This window comes from Stegodyphus dumicola, chromosome 9, assembly GCF_044657685.1.
Source record: "Stegodyphus dumicola isolate Sdum_Otavi_A_Nest chromosome 9, ASM4465768v1".
Lineage (NCBI taxonomy): Eukaryota > Metazoa > Arthropoda > Arachnida > Araneae > Eresidae > Stegodyphus > Stegodyphus dumicola.
In genome coordinates, this window is record NC_140776.1 from 82,141,566 (window position 1) to 82,154,310 (window position 12,745).

General features: G+C 29.3%; 1 protein-coding gene across 3 annotated transcripts in view; it reads left to right on the forward strand.

The window, feature by feature from the left end:
* Positions 1 to 12,745, forward strand: part of LOC118194489 (uncharacterized) — a 51,741-nt gene that overhangs the window by 10,952 nt on the left and 28,044 nt on the right. For all 3 annotated transcript variants that reach the window (XM_035365636.2, XM_035365637.2, XM_085823685.1), the window contains exons 4-5: positions 6,250 to 6,376; positions 10,591 to 10,702. In XM_035365636.2, the coding sequence (XP_035221527.1) occupies positions 6,250 to 6,376; positions 10,591 to 10,702 (239 nt within the window). The remainder of the gene's footprint in view (positions 1 to 6,249; positions 6,377 to 10,590; positions 10,703 to 12,745) is intronic.

Sequence of the window (12,745 nt, forward strand, 5' to 3'; positions counted from 1 at the left end):
GAGTATATATGTGTGTGTGTATTGTTTATATTATCAAAGAAAACATTTTACATATTTAACCCATCAGCACCCAGCAGTATATTTTTACACAGCTAGACTAAGCAGCAGTAAAGTGCTTTTAAATAACCTTCAGTGCATTTTAGAGTGACGAAACTACACATGGGTTAAACCCGTGTTTCCCAACGTGGGGCTCACGCCCCACAAGGGCGCAATGCGACTGTTAAGGGGGGCAATTCAAAAATGGACTCTTGCAGATTTTAAGGAGACAAAGGACTTTCTAAGTATGTTTCATAAAGTCAAAATTTTTCGAAATTTCTTTTTTTATTCCCCAAAATAAAGAAAAATGTAAGTGATGTATACGTAAAAAAGTTTTTAAATTGCAGTGCATTTTAAATATTTTATAAAGAATTATCACTGTAGACATGAACATTTAAATGCTTTTAAAGGCATTTAAATAACTGACACATTATACTTTCCAGACGTTTCTCACACTTTTCAGCCAACAAATTTACTTTATTTTTTACTGTAGGAATGGCAACCGGTATATTATAGGGAAGAATTTAATCAAGCCATCAATATCAGCATTTAAAACTGTTCTAGAAAAAGATGACAAAGACGTTAAAGCTATGCCACTAAATAACAATACTGTTTGCAGAAGAAAGATTAAATGAGTGAGGATATTGAAATATAACTTGTTGAAAAGCAGAAAACAAGAAAATGTTCGGTGCAAATGGATGAACCAACTGTGAGAGACAGTGAGGCCGTACTTGTAACTTATGTAAGATATATTCATAAAGGGGATTTTGCCGAAGAAATGTTCTGTAAATCATTAGAAAGCACCACTACCTCCAAAGATATTTATAGTAAGCTAAAAAATTACTTAGATATAAAAAAATATACCAATTAAAAATATAATACATCTTGTACTGCAGATGGTGCTCCTAATATGATGGTTAAAAAATAAAATAAAGTACGGAATAAGAAAAAGGGTTGCTTAAAATTGATAAATAATGAGAATCCAGAAATGCTTCTTGTACACTGTGTTATTCACAGAGAAAAACCTGGTAGCTAAAAACAATTCGTCTGTTCTAAATGAAGTACTAAATTTAGTTATAAAGTGTATCAATGCTATTAAAGCTAGGGCCAAATATGAACCTCTTTTCAAGTTATTTTATGAAGAACAAAATGAAGACTATAAACACTTGCACTGAAGTAAGAAGGCTGTTGAAAGGGAACTGCTTGGAAAGATTTTTGGAACTATTTGATACTCTTAGTTATTTTTTAAGCAACAAACCTGAAATGAAAAATCCTTTAACGGATGATGACAAGGCAACTGTGAGCTATTTAGCCGATATCTTTAAAAAATTAAATATATTAAATAAACAACTTCAAGGAGAAAAGAAAACTTATGATGCAAAAGGAAGATATTTGATTTCATTATCTTTGTTGAATTATGTCAGGCATATACTATTTACCACAAAAATTTTGAAAAGTTTCATTGGCTCCAAAAATATGACGTGACTACCGCTATACTTGTTATTGTCGATCATCTGAAAATTTTATTGGCTGATTTAAAAAATTTTGCAACTTAAAACAAATTGATTTTCCTGCTTGGATGATGCAGCCAATGCTAGTGGATTTGGCTGACATTTTAAATATGCAGTAAAAAGAAGAACTTGTAGAAATGCAAAATGATGAGTCAGTTAAAATTTTATTTAATCTAAAAAGAGCGATGACATAGTTTTGTGAGGAAACCAGAATCAGATATCCAAATGCAACAAAATTTGCAAGAGAACTATTGTTACCTTTTCCATCTTCATATTTTACTGAATGCAAATTTAGTGCCATAAATGATTTGCTTCTAAAAAAAAAAAAAAAGGAAATCGGCTGGATATAATGAAACTGGGATACTTGAGACTCAAGTTATCTAAATTGGAATCTGACATAAAATTTCTTTGCAGCAAGTATCAAGCGCAAGGAACTCACTAAATTTAAATAATAAAAATTACTAATACTTAAAATAAAAAACTTTCACTAAAATGAGTTTTTTCTTAAATTTCAGTTCTCCATGTTTTGAAAGTTCACTTACTGTGTTTGCTCATAAATTTTCGTAGTCATTTCTTCCTCAAAGCTATCATTCAAGTTTCTTTCATGAAAATTTCAATTTTTAAATATTAAAAATTATGTATATGCTAGGGGAAGCTTGAAATTTTTAGAGAGGATTAGGTGGGGCATAGCATAAAAAATGTTGGGAAACACTAGGTTAAACAAAAACAATTGGGAGTTCAAATGTTATGAGCTTACCCTGATTACTGCAATTGTTATCTAGCAACAGGAAAGTAAAATTGGTTCAAGTTTTTCGTAATGCATTTTTTAGCTGTCTCTTCACATTGATTGATTTAACAGTAAAGTAGCATTGATTGAGTTAACAGTATAAAGTAATATAACCAAATTTTATTTGGTTTTATTTAATCCTTATAGATGTAGCTATTTCAGCACGGTGTAATTTTTTTTCAAAATAAATTTAATTAATAGAAATTCACACTCAAATATTGTTGTACTATAAATAGATCACTGAGCATTCAGGTGTTCTTTTCTTCTATTTCAGGCTATATGATAACTGCTTTTTGAATCAGAACTGCCAGAGACAGTGTTCTTTAAAAGACTGAGAGAAGCTGTTAACAAGCTTTTTTTTTTGGCAAAAGTCTCTTAAAAAAAAATCTGTTGCAGTTATTATACATCCATTTCTAAATCTAGATTTCCAATCATATGCAATAAAAATGTACAAAAACTATTGAAATAAATTCATTAAACATCCAAAAAGTTAGAAGAAAAATATACACATAAATTGAACTGAATTTCAAATATATATTAAAAATTACTAAGTATATAATAATAATTAACAGAAAACGTTAATTTTGAACTCCCCAGAGTCAGAAACAAAGGAATAAATCAACTATATAAATAAAGGGCTGCAATCCAGAAAACAAGCAAGACAGTAAAGGTCGCTGTTTGGCGCCAGTAGTGAAACAAATTGACAATGGAAAGTTTGAAATCTCCCAAAAAAGGAATTTTTTACTATAAGATTTAGAAAAGCATTATAATGCAAGTGAGAAAATGGGAAAAAGTAACAAATGTTAGAAAGATTAAAATCTTCACATCATGGGCTTATCATGACGACTTAGAATAGAATAAGTCCTCTGTTCATAAAAGTATAATCGAAGAAAAAGTACAGTAATGTATATAAATACAAATTACACTATAAAATTCTCTAAAACATTCTTCTTTATCTTTATCTTATTTGAGCTTTTTGTCAAAAAATTCCTTACTTTAAATAATTTTATATGGTGTAGACTACTCTAGCTTTTTTAAATAAACTGTAAATAAAATTAATTGGAGTTTCATTTTCTTGTAAAACTTTATTAAAAAGTAGAATTCTTGCTGTTATTGTTAAATTTTTGTGCATACTTTTAAAAATCTGGCAATTTTATTAAAAATTGTATCAGCAGTAACTTTTTCAGAGATGTTGGTATTCCAGTTTATAAGTTTAACTGTAGAAAAATTAAATTCTCTTCTTTTATCAAAAAGTCTCTTAAGATTCTTTCTATCCTAAGTCTGTCTTAAATGCTAAGCTTCAGGCAACCTACAAGTAATTGATTTTTATTGGTCTTGTTAAGTTCTAAACATTTAGAATAGATGTTGCTTATTTCAATAAGATTATCATTGTTGAAAGGAATAATATCATCAATATGTATAAATGTATTTGCAGATTTATTGTAATCATTTTCAGAAAGGTTTTTGAGAAACTCAAATTCTTTAGAAAATAAATAGAGGTTGCATGAGTGAGTGGAATAAGAACTTCCCATTATAGTACCATTTGTTTGTAGATAAAGAATGTTTGCATGCTGCTAAAGTTATTAAAAATTGAGAAATCTTTCCATTTTTGTAAACCTAGAATAGTAAATATTTCAGGGAAAAAAAAAAAAAACTGGAAGTTCGAGAAGACTTTCATAGATTTCTTTAAGTGGATTTCTTTTAAGTAAAGATTTTTAAATAGCAGTTGATATTGTAAACTTTAACTTTTTCAGTCATTTCAAGTTGTTCTCAATAATGCAACAGTAGTGCTTAAGCATTAGCCATATCAAAAGCTAAATTACATATTGATTTAAGTAGATTAGTAAATATATTATCAAAATTCTTCTTACAGATTCTGCTACTATTTGGTGTAAATCTAAATTTTACAGGATTTTTATGAAATTTTGAAATATAGTTTACAAAATCTGGTGTTTGTAGTATAACAATAAACTTTACATTTTTATGAAAAGCATTCTTTTTGGGGGGATTATTCACCTTTCTTTATTTTTGGAAATACTCATAAAATACTCAAAGTGTTGCTTGCTTTATCAGTTTTGGCAACAGTAAATTATTTTTTCAATTTCAAAAGCTTCTGAAATAAGTCTTTGCAATTTTTAATTCCTTTAAATCCTTTGATTTTATCAATCACTATATTCTTATTGCTTTGTCCTAATATTTCATTTTTCCATTCTTTAAAATGATGAGTTGGTAAACTAAGTAGAAAACTTTCTTTCAAGATGAAATTATCAATATCTGCTGAAATACTTTTGAAACAATTGAATTTAGGAATATATTTCACTGATCTATTGTACCTTTTTTCAAAACCCACTTTAATTCTTGATCTTGTACAATGTGTAGTTTCCTGTAATTATATCTTATGTTGTTCATCCACATATGGAAGAAATATTTTTTCATTGCAATGTCAGGTTGCAGAAAATTCTTCTCCATGATGGTTGGTAATGTAAATACTCAGTTTTTTGCTATACTTAAAGCAGGCAATCCTTTTAAACTGCTGGAAATTTTTGTTGAGCTTGTTTAGTAAGCTCTTATGTATATTGAGATGATCAAAACTTTTATGAAGAAAGTTGATACTACAGAAAATTCTTTTGTACTAATGCAAACAGTTAAGTTTAAATTTGATAAAGTACTAAATCTTTGATATGGTTATCTACCATAAACTTACTTTTAAAGAGATTTTAAATGAAAAGTAGATGCCTATGAGGAAATTAATAAAGGTTGTCAAGAATATTCTTCTTAAAATTAGGCTTATCAAACAAATCCTGGTATTTTGATTGACTGTAGTGAAGTAGTATTTGTAGAACTTTTAAGTTTCTTGCTTTTTCCTCTAGTTCTTCTTTGTGTGTTCTTGCTGAAAAGACTGAATTGTTTGTATTATTATTATTGAGTGTAGCATTTAATCCATGTGGATAAAGTGTTCTGAATTGTAAAATATAAAGAGATTCCTGACATGTATATTATATATGTGAAAACTGAGTTAATATGAAATAAATGCATCCCAATGCATTAGATTTTCTTTTTGTTGTTAATATCATATTGGGTACAAGAGGAAAATTTTAAAAATCCTTAATAACATATTGAGCATTTGTGAAACACTGCGATGCACTCCCCCTTCCTCCCTCCCAAAACATTATTCCATAATTAGTACCTAAATGTAGAATATAAAATAAATTAAGAAAGAAAAAATAAATATTTTAAATTACATGAAATCCTGTCATCAAACAAGATTCAAGTCATAACAAGCAGATATGAAGATTTATTAATAGGTTTATTTTTCCTTATAACAGGCTAGAAACTATTTTTTTCCTTAATTCTGGAGAATACATATGAAAACATATCAATAAAAAACATGATACTTACGTACTATTGCAACCATCTTAGTAGAAGTAGCCAAATTTTCCGAAAGTGCCAAACTCTGGCAACCATGCTCATAACAATAATTTCAGTCAAGCAATACCGCCATTTTCGTATGAGTTCTTTTTTGTTGTATTCCAAGTTCCAGTGGTTTTTATGCACAAATCGTAATATATTTCGCCTTTTTCGCCCAATATGTTGTTAACAGTTGGCTTTTAGTTCAGTGGCCTGAATACTTATACGACATACATTCTTAAATATTTATCTATATGTAATATAAAGCTTTGATTTATTTATATAATTATTAGTATACAAATATTTGGTGATAAACTTTGTATATTAACTTAGTTTTAGAGAAAAAAGAATAGCCTGAAAAATGTTTGATTTGAAATTCTTCTACAACTAACAATCTATTATAAAAATGCAATTTTTATAATATATTTTATGATTATTTTTGAATACATTAATCATCTGTGTCACTGAAAAGATAATTAAGGCTAATTCTACAGCTTTTACTTTCAGGTTCTATTCAAATCAAAAAATGGAAGTCTCTAGCTTTCGATCAAATAACAGAAAATCCTGAAGCCACTGTTGCTGATATACTTGGAGAGCTAACTACAGTAGCTTCACTTCATATTCGTCTCTACAGGTGAATAAGTAGTTCTAGTTGCTAATATCAATTTAGTAACATAATTATTAGATATTTTTTTAAGTTTTTTACATTCTCTAAGTTCAAAGCTTCGCTGTCTAAGCTCTGAGCTACTATGAAGATAGTCAAATGACTTATCATCTCATCTTAAACTTTGAAGTAAAGTAACTTCAGCTCACTAGAAGGTTTTAGGTAAACCTTTTTTTTTTTTTTCTTTCTTTTTTTCCTTATTATATAATCATCAATCTGATGGTTACACAACCTGTGTAATAGCAGAAAATAATATCTGCGGCTTAAGGAAAAACAGAGCAAATGTAAAATAGAATCCAAACATTAAATTATCAAATAAAGTAACCCTACAAGCTTTCATTTGGGATCTTCACAATCTTGCTAACGATTACAACTAGTGAAGCTAAAGCCAAATAAGCAATATACTTGTTGGGGAAAGTAATAGCTAGACAGTCTGCCATAGTTGTCAGAAGCTCTATCCTGAACTCAAAAACTCTACTTAAATACATTCAATAGTTTTTCTTCATTGCACAAGCCGGGAAAAATACTAAAGACAAAATAATTCAATAATTGGTTAATAAACATAAAATTGTTGAGTATCCCACCCTATTATTACCCTTACCAGAATTTAAGTAATTTGAAAAGAAAGACCTTGGTAGGGAATTTTTAAAATTTAGATTGAACAGAAGCTTTCACAAAGCTCATACATCTTTGGGAAAACAATTTCACTTTAGTTTGGAATATCAAGAGTTTCTTCTAGATTTTCTGGAAATAAAAATGTTTTGCTACAGTATAGTATAAACACTTTCATTCAAATAGACATTTCTTGTTGCATTTATATTACTTAAGAGTATACTTTAATTATTTTTTCACTCTCTAGTATTATATTGTGTGAAATCTGGGTGTTATTGTTATCTATGAACAACTTTTACCTCTTACTAAAATTCCTATATGATCAGTTTTCTCAACACACTAGATGTTAAAGACACTTTCAAAATTGAATCAAATGTTTACCATTTAAATTAATATCAAGTCCGTTTATTTCTAGAGAGCCTTCCATTAAATTTGTAATGTATTTTGTTTACAGTAACTCTTTCATTGTCTTTGATAAATTATTTTAGTTCTGCTTCAATTTTACAATCTGTTCATTAGATTTATAAAATTTCTAATTCCATGCGATAAGTTGCTGTTGTTCATAATTGCATTTCTATTCTAACTGTTTGCAATGTTATTAACACTGAGAAAACTCGGGTTTTTGGCCGTAACTGTATTATGTTTGTGAACAAAACATTCTAACTGCTATTTAAAATTCCGAAATCCTCACATGAGATAAAACACAGATACTAGTGGCTTAAAGTATTTTATAAACTCTGCTACAAATTTTAATATTCTATAGAGATTTTTGGCTAGGCTTAGCCACAATAGAATGCTCCACCAATCGAGTATAAATGCTGATAGTCATGTAACAGACAGTATACAACTCATCTGTTAGTAAGTAAGCAAATGGCTTGAAGTACATGTATAAAAGTAATCTAAGTTTCATTTAATTGAAAAGGCATGAATTTATAGCTAGGCTAATGTGCATTCTTTGATCGATAGATTTCCTCCAGCTGGCAAATCTATACAGGAAATATAGATTCTTCTATGCTATTGCACAGACTTCTGGTTGTGATCTTCCTCATATTGGCTTTCGAACATTGGTGATTTATTACATAAATTTTTTAGGATCTCTTTGGGTTTTTCTGGGTCTTGGCTACCTTGATTACTTTTTTCAATCCTAGCACAGCCTGTTGGAGGGTCATTTACGTCTCTCAAATTTGTCCAGGACTTTGGCTGCCTTGATTCCTTCTTCCTCTCTTGGTGTGGTTAGTTATGTTATGCCTTAGATCTCATTATCTTCTTATCTTCAGGTTATCTTGGCAGTTTGCAGTCTGGACTCTACACTGATGTATTGGGTTGATGTGAAAGTTCATCTCATTTTTTTAGATGAAAGAGAACAGTGTATAAAAGAAGCATAACACATATATGTATTCACCTAATTGCCAGTATTTACTATGACCTCATGCTTGTTTGAAGATCCAAGGAATTCTATAATGTTGAAAAAAGGTGACAGTCAAAGAAACAAAATCTGGAGATAAGGTAAAACTCACAAATCAAAATCAAGTAGTTTTTTTGAGTAATTAAAGCAGCATTATATTGTAAAGTTTTCACGTAGTTCATGAAATAGCATTCCTTGGAAGCTGATAGTGCTGAGCATTTATATGTATCAGTTTTTGTGCAAGTTTGCCCAACTGTTAGTGGTCAGTATATGTAACCATTAATGGTTTGATTACATAGAAGCTAATCTCAATGGAGTATCCCCTTCATATTCTATCATACACTTAACAAAATTTGTTTGGCATGTAGTCTTTTTTAGTCAAAATGGGGTAATTTGCCCAGAAAGACTATTAATTTCGTTTTGGCATTTTGCGTTGATTCACTATAAATGTCGATCCACTTTTTAAATTGTTGCCAACAAATATTATTGCCCTGTGTTATATTTAAAGAAATTAAATAATGAAGAATCTGTATAAATATGTGTATGTTTCTCACAATGTGATAAAACAACGGTATCTAGAGCCATCAAATTTTGAATAACGTAATCTTCCATAGAGTATGACTTTTTGCAACAGACTTTTGCAAAATATAGACCTTTTGCAACAGAACTGAAAGTAAATGATGATTCTGATCTGGTAGCATGATAGTTCCGTTTCCATGATAACTATACTTTTTCACAAATTTCACAACACAGTGTTCTAAAGCAAGTTTCTTTCAAATGCTAAAAATTGTTTGATAAAATATGATTAAAAATACCAATGTAAACTGTTTATGGTGCAGATGATGTTTGCAGTGGTGAGAAACTTTCGTTAAAACCTGATATTAATACTGATAACAGATTATCTCCTGAAATCCAGAATCGGGTATATCTGGCAAATAACACTTTCTGTGAACTGAAAAAGGTTTTTCATTTCTAGGTTTCTTTCAAGAGAAACAAAGTTTTTAATTTACCAAACACTTGTCAGACCTCTTTGACATATGCTTCTGAAACTTGGATAATGACAAAACTGCAAGAGAGTCATATTGCATCTTTTGAAAGAAAAATTCTATGGAGTATTCTTGGTGGTATAAATGTATTTGGTAGATAATGTATTTGGTCAATCCAGAAACAAGCCGTTTATGGTCACAAAATGTTGGTAAAGAAGAATTTCCTATCTTAGAAAGGTTTTTGAAATTCTTAAACTCAAGATAGGTTTCACTCGAAATGTTAAACACTCGTAATACTGAAAAGCGAGTATTGCATAAAAATGAGTGCTCTGTTTCTAAAAGTGTTTCACATAATAATGAACATTGTTCTAAAATGTCAGCACTGGAATGGTTTTCATACTTTATCAAAGTGTTATAAATTTAAAGATGCATATATTATGGGAAAAATATCATCCAGAAGAATTTATTATGCTTCAATTGTTTTGGGAATCATATTTGGTAGATTTGGTATAAGTAATATTTGGTAGAGGTAATTTTGAGCTTTACAAGATGTATAGCTTCATATCCTAAAATATATGAAAATTAACAGAATGAATTGGATGGTTTATATGATTTAAGTGCAAAAGGACAATTGCAAAAAAAGGTTCTCCTTTTTAAACTCATTGGAACCCAAAAGCAGCAAAGACCATGGCTGAAATGGCCTGATTAAGTACAGTGTCAAATTTTCCAACAATTAATGAAAGAAGCTAGAGATCAAAGATAACCAAAGAGGCATTGTGAAGAAATCATCAAAGCTAGGCATTGGCCCACAGTGGGCTGTCTGTCCACCTATGATGATGAAGATCTGTCATTAAGTTTTTATTTGGATGTTTTTATACACCTAGATTGTTAGTTACAGAAAAGTCAAGTTTGTCATTATTTTGGCATTCTTAAATAGAATATTGAAATCTCATATTTTTCAAAACTCTGTTAATATTATAAGGTGTTTGAGTATGTACAGTATTGCCACCTCCCATAAAATTCATTCTATCCAAACTTATTAATCCTGTTATGTATATGTATGCTTATAGAATCTGCATTAAACATGTCTTTATTTGTTTTAACTATATTATTATTGCTTTTTATTTAATGCAGTAATAGATAAAAATAAAATTAATCATCATGTTACTTTTTGCCCATAGTGTACCCGATAATCCTCAAGAATGGATAGATATTACAGTCAGAAATGCAGTTCTTGAACTTTTAAGAGAAATGTCCCAGAGCAAATTGGCCAAACTCTGTCCGCTATCTCAGGTCAGTTTAGTTAAATCTATGTACTGTTCTTATAGTATAGAAAAAAAAGCGTATTAATAATAATAAAAACTGCATTCCTATTTTAATGAAAAGGCAAATGATAATATGTTTCTCAAATTTCTTTCTTTGTAACTAGATACAAAAGAGGTAAAACATTATAACCATTCATTGTTACTCAAATGGAAATTATTGTAGTAAAGGTATGTTTGCATAAAGGAGTCTATATTAAATTAACTTTTTAGTTTATGCATTATTCTTATTTTTAAAGTGGTTTCATGATTTTTTCTGGCCAAGGCTTATGAACTTTTATTAATAGCAAATTATCATGATTAGACAATTAGGTAAGAGCATTTTAAAAACAGAAAGTCTGTTCGAGTGCTGTTGTTTAGCTATAGTTAGTGTCCTTTAATACTGGTCTTAGAAAGGAAGACCACGATGGCCTGTGGTCAGTCTAGAAGGAATCTGATGAGCTAATGCCATTATTTGTGGTAGAAATAACAATCATGTATTGTCCCATGTTATTCTTCTAACAGGTTTAAAGTTAACTATTATTGGTTAATATCAGGCATTAAGGCTTCATTTTTTAGTATGAGAAAAGAAAATAAATGTCATTAATAACTTTAATTACTTGTATGGGAATAATTAATAATAATTGTTATATAGTTCTGAAAATGTTTCTGCATAGTATGCATATCTAATTATTTATACACAGTTCCATTTTGGTATAAAATATGTTTGTAATGAGCTTTTGAGCATCAAGGATTTTGAGTAGTTGAAAGAAAGTTACCAAACCAAGTGAGCTTCATTTTCCTCTTGTGTCATGAAAATTTGCCAAACCATGTGAACTTCGTTTGGCAGAAAATATTTCCAACAAAATAAACACAAGTGAATCGAAAATGTGAGGAATTTTTACTGATGAAAAGCCTTTACCCTAGACATTCAAAATAGAAAGTTTAACAATTATCATTTATCTAAATATCGGCACATGTCAGTTACATCCTTTCATGGCAGCTGTATTCCCTTTTTGAAAATACTTCAGTTCAACAACATAACATATTATTTCACTCTGACTAAATTTTTCAGAAGACCATTGAACATCAAGAAGAATTTCACATGTTCTTTAGCCTCCAAATTCCTTAGACATCAGTCCATTCAAATATCTGAGGAATGCAAATATGCTGAAAATAGCAAATAATGTATATGTTGTAAAGAGCAAATGCGTAATGGTTCAGTCTTTTAATCTGATGTTAAAAGTTTTGTTGTTCACATATTACAAGACACCTGTAGAAATATTCTTAACTTCCATGCCTAGTTCGCTAAGTACATCCATATCTGGTATTTTAAAGGCACTTGCAGAACCACTACCATATCATTTAGTTGGTCATAATATTGTAGCTCTTTTGCATGTATTTGTTGTCATAACAAGCATATTAATTTTTTACTGATGTAAATTTCCTCTCTAAATGCTGTGATAAATTATGTAATAATTATAAATCTCATTTTAAATTTTACTGTCAAAATTTACTTGAAAAGGCGTATGAATTTATTACATCTAAGTTTTATAACCTGTTTCTATCAAGAACTTGACACATAACAAATTATGGATATTTTTCTGTTATTGTGGTTTAGAGGGAAAAATTGAGTTATTTCAGTTATGGAGAAAAAAGACGGTTATAGATATACGCAAGCAGTTCATTCATGTTCATCATTCATTCATCAATGTCCATCCTAATTTATGCATACATAAATACAAATCTGTGTTTATTATTTTGTTCACTATATTTTGTGAGCAATTTATTTAAAATAAATAAAATATAGAAACATATCCAAAGTTCATTTTAAACAGATCATAATTTAGCAAATACTGTTAAAATTGCATCAAGCACATTTTTATGGCTGATATTACGCCTGAACATAAAACTACAGCATTTTTTTCTGTTGGTAGAAAATATCAAGCATATTCAATATTTAGCAATGAAAATCTAAAAAAATTTTCATTTGTTGAAAAAACATAAACTATGTGCACGAAGCTGTTATAACAAG